This window comes from Polyodon spathula, chromosome 18 (genome assembly GCF_017654505.1).
Source record: "Polyodon spathula isolate WHYD16114869_AA chromosome 18, ASM1765450v1, whole genome shotgun sequence".
Lineage (NCBI taxonomy): Eukaryota > Metazoa > Chordata > Actinopteri > Acipenseriformes > Polyodontidae > Polyodon > Polyodon spathula.
The window spans coordinates 10238150-10247600 of NC_054551.1; the positions used below are offsets into that span (position 1 = coordinate 10238150).

General features: G+C 60.8%; 1 protein-coding gene across 1 annotated transcript; it reads right to left on the minus strand.

Annotated features, from left to right (window-relative positions):
- Positions 1–846: 846 nt before the first annotated feature.
- LOC121331172 lies at positions 847–3151 on the minus strand. The gene is made up of 5 exons (XM_041278394.1): positions 2925–3151; positions 2226–2809; positions 1943–2126; positions 1136–1850; positions 847–1044 (listed from the first exon to the last, which is right to left on the minus strand). The coding sequence occupies exons 1-5, from the start codon at positions 2951–2953 to the stop codon at positions 847–849; spliced, it is 1710 nt and encodes a 569-aa protein (XP_041134328.1). The 5' UTR covers positions 2954–3151.
- Between the last annotated feature and the right edge of the window lie 6300 nt (positions 3152–9451).

The following is a 9451-nucleotide window of genomic DNA, read 5'->3' on the forward strand; positions in this document are numbered from 1 at the left end:
CAGACAAAACAGAACCCAGTTTAGTATGTGACAGAATTATTATACATTCAATGTTCAGCTCTCTGCTGGTTATTTCAACCTGTTTTAAAGCTGCCTCTTTACAGTTTAATATGTACCTCAGAGCCTAACAGAAAGAGCCATGACGATTAAAGGAATGTCATTTCTTGAGCATGGAACACAGAAGAGTTAGAGTATAATTACAGGAGTGGTCCTAATTTAATATTTAAACTGTGTGGCATTTTCTTTTCTTTGAGATGTGGAGCAGGTAATGTTAGCACATGACAGGTAAGATTTGTTAATTGTTCTGTGAGCTCAGCACACCAGTCATACTCAGAAATGTATTTTCCTTATGCAGCCGGGAGTCTCCTGAGCATGTATTTTTTCTTGAGGTTTTTGCTCTTTGTTAGTGCTGTGCATGGCAGACATGCAGATTCATATCCTTTCTCTTGACAGGCATGCCAGAATGCTGATGGAGAGAAAACCTAAGCTTAAACAAACTCAGACCTGAACCAGCACCGTTATCCTTAAGTGATGGCAGCTCACACAGTAACTAATCATTTTCCACACCATGCACATCAACTCAGTTATAGAAGTTTCACATGTATATTTTCGTAAGAAACCATTTTCATTTTGATTTGTGAAACCGGGACATGCCCTTAGAACAACCTGTTCAGAGACATCCTTGAGCACAGGCTCTTCTCAATCCAGATCCATGTTTGATTTCACACAAAAAGAATCTAGAGCAGAAGTCTAGAATCCTTCTAATAGCGAAATGCTTGCATTGTGACAAGTTATCCATGCAATCAAAAGAGGTTTATACTGTATTTGCAATGTTTTAAATTTGCATTATGCAATGTACATGTTGAGCACTGCATGTGCCAGCTCACTGATTGAGTACCCCAGGCTCTCCTCAATAAGAAGCCTCGCCCGCTGGTGATTGGCAGGGGCTTGGTCATGGACATAGAAGGAGGCTTGTGTCTGGAGGCTGTGGCTCATGTGCCGGGACACGGTGGACTTGCTGACCTCCCCTTGAGACTCCCATGTCTGGGGGGGAAAGAATAACAACCAGGCGTTAGTTCATGGCACTACACTCTGCACATGCAACGAGGCCCTCGGCCGAAACGTTACGACTTACATATGTGGCCACTGCGCTGCGGATCATACCAGCCGTCACCTTGACTCCGATATCGCAGGCCGCCCATGCCTTGGAGAGCACGTTACCGATCTTTTTCAGGGGGTTTCCCAGGCGCGTGAAGAAGAAGGTCTTTGGCTGATAGAGGTAACCAGGCAAGGAGACCCTCAGAGCACTGTACCTAAGCAGCCAGTCGTGCTCCTGCTTAGACACCACCATAACCGCCACGCCATATGTCCCCGCGGTCTTGTGATCGGACACGCGTATGTGGAAATTATCTTCAAACTGTTTGGCTCCCTCTACTTCACCGGCCTTCATGTTCATCAGGACACCCCGCCTGTGTCCGTTGTGCAGCATCATACGCCCGCAGAGTAGCCCGATCAGGGTACCTACATTGCACAACTCGCCCTTCTCACAGAGCTCCAGCATCTGGGGGATTAGCTCCCCACACCTCTCATTGAAGCGCTTCAGATGTTCCTTGGGGATCAACTGTTCCTGCCTTGCATCTTGCACCTTCTGGCGGTGCAGCATCAGCTCTCGGTGACCCTGTCGTCGGAAAGACTTTAGGAAGAAGGCAATCGAAGACAGGGTACGTTTCTTCACTTTCAAATCGCTTAACCGGGCCTCCAAGAGGTAACGGATGAAGCCAACAACATCGTTCACGTAGCTGTGAATCGTACTCGGCGACATAGAAGAACAAGACAGCGTACGATACCACCTGGGGCAAGGAGACAGACACGGGGACAGGGAGTCAGTAACAGCAACAAAAACGGGGGCACAGTCAGAGCTTTGCAACTGCTTCTCACTTACTCATGACACCGCTCCGTGTTGCTCAGGAAACCCAGGTCCTCGCTCACTACCTCGCCCTCGGGGGCATCAGCCATGCACCACAGGAACCGGCGGATGTGCTGGAGAGCTTGGTTCGTATTCTCCAGCTTCTTGGCATGGGGCTTGGGACCCAGAAGGTACTCGCGGTACAACCGGAGGCATCTCACTGCAAGGGCAGGAAAGTTGGATCGTAAGCCATTCACCCAACAATCCGTGTTTATTGAAAAACACACACACCATGTTACACGAGGCATCAAAAGCTCACCATCGTCGCGGGACGGATCCCCCGAATGACTGGCCATGGGCTCGTAGTCTTCATCGTTTGACGACGACAAGGACGACTGAGACGATGACAGCGTGCGCAACCTGGGACCTTCCATAGCTCCGGACGGGCCGTCACTGGAAGATGGCAACTCCTCACGGGCTCCATCCTCTGACCCAGCATCTGGTAAGTAATCTTGGGTCGAAGACACAATGGTTTCTGGTTCAGCTTCACCGGGCATATCCGTTTCAGAGACCGACATACAGGGGTTGTCGATCGGCCCATCCGACGGCACCTCGGGGCTCGTCAGCGGCATCCAATGTAGCGAATCTAGCCCAGGACTGGGCGATTCCTCCGAGTGCTGCAATGTCGAGTGTGGTAGCTCGCATTCCCCAGGCTCCTCCGCAACAAAGACCGGCCTCTTGGGCAGCTGGAATGAAACATCGCCCTCTGCCTTGCTCTTAGCCTCCGCCATCAGGCGAGCATAGGCCGGGTCGCCGGACTTAACCTGATGCAGGCGATACAGGTGCCGGTCCAGCCGAACGATGGCCTGTCGCTGGCAGCCAGGCATCGGGCAATCGAGCACCCTGGTAAGGCACCGAGACAAAAGCACCAAACCAATGCCATTTACCAATTGCTCTCAAGCATTAATAAATGCACAGAGATCAAAAAGCACGCTCACAAAGGAAAGATTAAAGTTACCTTGTCTTTCTCTGTCCCCGGGAATCCATTCTCTCTGCCGGCTCACAACAAAGTGAGCGGAGGCAAAGATTTATAGGAGAAACCCGGAACAACTCGGCTTACATATCCGGCTACATCATGGTGTGAATGGACCATAAGATGCGGGAAAGGACAAGGGACGAGGCAGCAGGCCGGCCCTATCAAGGATTGTACGGTCCAAGGACGGACGCGTTCATTCAAAAGGACGTGGCCACAGGAATCATCACACATCCGTTAACTTGGCCAGACATGAGGGAGCCAACCGGGGGTAAGGGACCAATACCCAACCTTTCCTCAAACAACCGCACCTAACCGGGGGTCCAGCAGCCTGCCTGGACCCTTCCATGGGACGACAAGCAATCCACATGCTAGCCAGGAGGGTAGGCGCGGATAACGGATGTCACCCGCGCGCGGGTGAGCAATGCCGACCCTTGCGGCCACTGCGAGACTCCCGGGACAGCGGGGGGAGGCCCGAACCTAGCCGCCAACGAGCGCACAAAACCCGGCTTCCTTCGGCGCACCCCCCGCCACAAAGTAATAAAAAGATCCAACTTGAACCGGGGAAAGGTAGTGAGCAGCCACCTCCACCCCGCCTACGAGGCTACCAAGAAGGCCTGAGCCTCAGCCACTAGTCCATAAGCGAGACTTCCGTCCTGACTTAGTCGTTTCGTTTCGTTCGAAAAACCCTGCTGGCGAAAATCCCCGCGAACCTCCCCGTTGTCCTCGGGGGGTCGGGTGCCGAAGGGGGCGAGGCGCCGGTTCGGGCCGGGGAACCCCCGCCGCCGCCCGGCTGGAGCCTTCGGATCGCGCCCTTGTCGGACTTCCGCAGACGGGGCCTCGGTGGCTATGGTCATCCAATGTAAAAGATAGGCGACATGACCATGCTTTTTGAAAAACTTAGTCTCTGGCGGAGGCGAAAAACTCGTGACTATGGTCATGCAATGTTAAAGATAGGAAATTTCTCCAATCTACATGACCATGTGCACGGACCTCCAGGCGGAGAAGGTAAAGCTTACATGACCAGAGTCCAGGAAACCTGCAGCAGCCGCCAGGGACCGGGGCTGCCTCCCGCGGCCGTGTCAGGGCTCCAGGACCTCGGCAGCAACCGCCAGCAGCACCCGGGGCACTTCCACGGCCAGGACTTAGCTCCAGAACCAAGGCAGCAGCCGCCAGGGACCGGGGCTACCTCCCACGGCCGTGTCGGGGCTCCAGGACCTCGGCAGCACCCGGGGCCGCCAGCAGCACCCGGGGCACTTCCACGGACAGGACTTAGCTCCAGAACCAAGGCAGCACCCGCCAGGGACCGGGGCTACCTCCCGCGGCCGTGTCGGGGCTCCAGGACCTCGGCAGCACCCGCCAGCAGCACCCGGGGCACTTCCACGGACAGGACTTAGCTCCAGAACCAAGGCAGCAGCCGCCAGGGACCGGGGCTACCTCCCACGGCCGTGTCAGGGCTCCAGGACCTCGGCAGCACCCGCCAGCAGCACCCGGGGCACTTCCACGGCCAGGACTTAGCTCCAGAACCAAGGCAGCACCCGCCAGGGACCGGGGCTACCTCCCACGGCCGTGTCAGGGCTCCAGGACCTCGGCAGCACCCGCCAGCAGCACCCGGGGCACTTCCACGGCCAGGACTTAGCTCCAGAACCAAGGCAGCAGCCGCCAGGGACCGGGGCTACCTCCCACGGCCGTGTCGGGGCTCCAGGACCTCGGCAGCACCCGCCAGCAGCACCCGGGGCACTTCCACGGACAGGACTTAGCTCCAGAACCAAGGCAGCACCCGCCAGGGACCGGGGCACCTTTCGGCCGTGTCGGGGCTCCAGGACCTAGCTTTCCAGCGCGCCTTACGCACAACTTAGCTCCGTGACCTCAGCACCCACCAGCCTCACCCTGCCGGGAACTCCAGAGAGACGCCAAAGGGAACTGCCAGTAGCATGGTCATGGGTCCATAGGGGTACGTGACACGAGGTGGTCGGTGCGGGTGGCAAAAGAGCAAAGAAGGGCCAGGCCGAGCAAGTGTGGAGGTAACCGGGACTCCTGGAAGTCGACCGGTGCGCGCCTCCGGACCGATGCACACCCTTGCCGCGAGCAACCGCGACTTACCGCGGGGGGGGTTCAGCCGCCGGACCGGTTCCTTGCCTGAGCAAAGGACCGCAGCCCGAGCAAGCGTGGAGGTAAACGGGGCTCCCCCATAGGGCTCCGGTCAAACCACCCTTTGCTCCGGACCGATGCCCACCCTTGCCGCGAGGCAACCGCGACTCAACGGGGGTCGTGCCGATGGGTTCTGGGATGCCCACCCTTGCCGCGAGCAACCGCGCAAAGGACCGCCACCCTTCCTTGCCTGAGCAAAGGACCGCAGCCCGAGCAAGTGCGGAGGTATCCTGGGCTCCCGGACGTATGCCAGCCACCCCTTGGCGCGAGCAAACGCGACTAGCCGGGGGAGGTCCAGCAGATTGCCTGGACCCTTCCCCTGGCAGAGTACCGCAGCACGAGCAAATGCGGAGGTAGCCGGGGCTCCCGGATGTCAACCGGGGGGGGGCCGGACTCCGGACCGATGCCCGCCCTTGCCGCGAGCAACAGCAACTATAACCCGGGGTCAAGCGACGTTCTGGGTCCTTGCCTGAGCAAAGGACCGCAGCCCGTGCAAGTGCGGAGGTAAACGGGGCTCCCTGGAAGTCAACCGGGGGGGCTCCGGACCGATGCCCGCCCTTGCCTCGAGCAACAGCAACTATAACACGGGGGTCGTGCGACGTTCTGGGTCCTTGCCTGAGCAAAGGACCGCAGCCCGTGCAAGTGCGGAGGTAAACGGGGCTCCCTGGAAGTCAACGGGGGGGGCTCCGGACCGATGCCCGCCCTTGCCGCGAGCAACAGCAACTATAACCCGGGGTCGTGCGACGTTCTGGGTCCTTGCCTGAGCAAAGGACCGCAGCCCGTGCAAGTGCGGAGGTAAACGGGGCTCCCTGGAAGTCAACCGGGGGGGCTCCGGACCGATGCCCGCCCTTGCCTCGAGCAACAGCAACTATAACCCGGGGTCATGCGACGTTCTGGGTCCTTGCCTGAGCAAAGGACCGCAGCCCGTGCAAGTGCGGAGGTAAACGGGGCTCCCTGGAAGTCAACCGGGGGGGCTCCGGACCGATGCCCGCCCTTGCCTCGAGCAACAGCAACTATAACCCGGGGTCGTGCGACGTTCTGGGTCCTTGCCTGAGCAAAGGACCGCAGCCCGTGCAAGTGCGGAGGTAAACGGGGCTCCCCCCGGACGTCAACCGGGGGGGCTCCCGGATGTCAACCGGGGCCCTCCGGCCCGATGCAACAGCCTTGCCGCCCGCAACCGCTGGTCCGGCACGTTCTGGGTCCTGCCTGAGCAAAGGACCGCAGCCCGTGCTTGCCCCCCCGCTGGTCCGGCAGCCTGCCGGGACCCTTCCCCCGGCAGAGAACCACAGCCCGAACAAGCCCGGGGGGCTTACGGCGTGGCTCCAGGAAGACGAGCGCGCGCGGGGGAGAGCAAGGCCCGCACTTGCCACCGACGAGCGCCCCGAACCCGGCCTCCTTCGGCGCCCGCCCCTGGGAGGAAGCGAAAAAAAGATCCTACCGGAACACGTGGAAGGTGGCGATCGGCCACCTCCACCCCGCCTACGAGGCTCCCCTGCCGGCCTGAGCCTCGGCCACACGTCCTCGAGAGAGACTTCCGTCCTGACTTAGTCGTTTCGTTTCGTTCGAAAAACCGTGCTGGCGAAAATCCCCGCGAACCTCCCCGTTGTCCTCGGGGGGTCGGGTGCCGAAGGGGGCGAGGCGCCGGTTCGGGCCGGGGAACCCCCGCCGTCGCCCGGCAGGAGCCTTCGGATCGCGCCCTTGTCGGACTTCCGCAGACGGGGCCTCGGTGGCAATGGTCATCCAATGTTAAAGATAGGCGACATGACCATGCTTTTTGAAAAACTTAGTCTCTGGCGGAGGCGAAAAACTCGTGACTATGGTCATGCAATGTTAAAGATACGAAATTTCTCCAATCTACATGACCATGTGCACGGACCTCCAGGCGGAGAAGGTAAAGCTTACATGACCAGAGTCCAGGAAACCTCCAGGAAACCGGCAGCAGCCGCCAGGGACCGGGGCTACCTTCCACGGCCGTGTCAGGGCTCCAGGACCTCGGCAGCAACCGCCAGCAGCACCGGGGGCACTTCCACGGCCAGGACAGGGCTCCAGGACCTCGGCAGCACCCGCCAGGGACCGGGGCACCTTCCACGGCCGTGTCAGGGCTCCAGGACCTCGGCAGCAACCGCCAGCAGCACCCGGGGCACTTCCACGTCCAGGACTTAGCTCCAGAACCAAGGCAGCAGCCGCCAGGGACCGGGGATACCTCCCACGGCCGTGTCAGGGCTCCAGGACCTCGGCAGCAGCTACCACGGACCGGGGACGCCTCCACAAAGATGAAGGGCTCCAAGACCCCACCTTTAGAGGTATCAGAAGCTTCCCGCGCGCCTTACGGAACTACGTGACTCTGGTCAGCCTCACCCTGCCGGGAGGTATCAGGGGACTCCAGGACCTCGGCGGCAACCGCCAGCAGCACCCGGGGCACTTCCATCGGCTTAGCGGTCCAGAACCACGGCAGCAGCCGCCAGGGCCTGGCAGTAGCATGGTCGGTCCAGACCCGGGTCCGCCAGGGAGGGGGGTGGTTGGTGTGGGTGGCAAAAGAGCAAAGAACGTCAGGCCGAGCAAGTGTGGAGGTAACCGGGGGCTCCCGCAAGTCAACCGGGGGCTCTGGACCAATGCCCACCCTTGCCGCCAACGGCCGGGGGTCAGGGCCGGGTCCTTGCCTGAGCAAAGGACAGCAGCCCGAGCAAGCCAGCAGGCACCCGGGGCTCCACTTCAACGCACAGGACTTAGCTCCATGAACCAAGGCAGCACCCGCCGCGGGCAACCGCGAATAACCGGGGGTCAGCCGCCCGCCCGGGTCCTTGCCTGAGCAAAGGACAGCAGCCCGCCAAGTGTGGAGGTAACCGGGGCTCCCGCAAGTCAACCGGGGGCTCTGGACCAATGCCCACCCTTGGCGCGAGCAACCGCGAATAACCGGGGGTCAGCCGCCACGCCCGGGTCCTTGCCAGAGCAAAGGACAGCACCCAGCAAGTGTGGAGCAACCGGGGGCCTCTCCCGCGGCCGTGTCAGGGCTCCAGGACCTCGGCAGCACCTGGACCAGCAGCACCCTTGGCGCACTTCCCGCGAATAACCGGGGCTCAGCCGCCCGCCAGGGTCCTTGCCTGAGCAAAGGACAGCAGCCCGAGCAAGTGTGGAGGTAACCGGGGCTCCCGCAAGTCAACCGGGGGCTCTGGACCAATGCCCACCCTTGGCGCGAGCAACCGCGAATAACCGGGGGTCAGCCGCCCGCCCGGGTCCTTGCCTGAGCAAAGGACCGCAGCCCGAGCAAGTGTGGAGGTAACCGGGGCTCCCGCAAGTCAACCGGGGGCTCTGGACCAATGCCCACCCTTGGCGCGAGCAACCGCGAATAACCGGGGGTCAGCCCGCCCGGGTCCTTGCCTGAGCAAAGGTCAGCAGCCCGAGCAAGTGTGGAGGTAACCGGGGCTCCCGCAAGTCACCCGGGGGCTCTGGACCAGCAGCCCGACCCTTGGCGCGAGCAACCGCGGGCTCCAAAGCACCAGCCGGGGCCCGAATCCCTGGCTCCCGCGGCCGTGGCAGGGCTCCAGGAGGTAACCGGGCAAGTCAACCGGGGGCTCTGGACCAATGGCCCTTGGCGCAGCAACCGCGAATAACCGGGGGTCAGCCGCCCGCCCCCCTTGCCTGAGCAAAGGACCGCAGCCCGAGCAAGTGTGGAGGTAACCGGGGCTCCCGCAAGTCAACCGGGGGCTCTGGACCAATGCCCACCCCCGCGAGCAACCGCGAATAACCGGGGGACCCCGCCCGGGTCCTTGCCGGATCGCGCAGCCTTGTCAAGTGTGGAGCCCTTCCGCGGGCGGGGCCTCGGTGGCTATGGTCATCCAATGTAAAAGATAGGAAACATGCCCATGCTTTTTGCAAATCCCTTAGAAGGCCGGCCTGGCGGCTCCGGAAGGCGAAAAACGGCGCACCCTCTGGTCATGCGCCCGAAAAGCCGCCGACGAGATCCCCCGAACCTCCCCAGTCCTTCCCGTCCACCCCACCTACGCAAATCCAAAACCGGAACGAGCAAGATGATCGCCTAGAACTCGGTGATCAGGAACCTCCACCCGGCCTACGAGGGTCCCAGCCGGCCACCCCTCGGCCACACGTCCATAAGCTCCGTTTCGTCATAGGAAAAACGGCTGGCGAAAATCCCCGCGAACCTCCCCGTTGTCCTCGGGGGGTCGGGTGCCGAAGGGGGCGAGGCGCCGGTTCGGGCCGGGGAACCCCGCCGCCGCCCGGGGCTCCAGGAGCCTTCGGATCGCGCCAGCAGTCGGACTTCCGCAGGCGGACTTAGCTCGGTGGCTATGGCAGCAATGTAAAAGATAGGCGACATGACCATGCTTTTTGAAAAACTTAGTCTC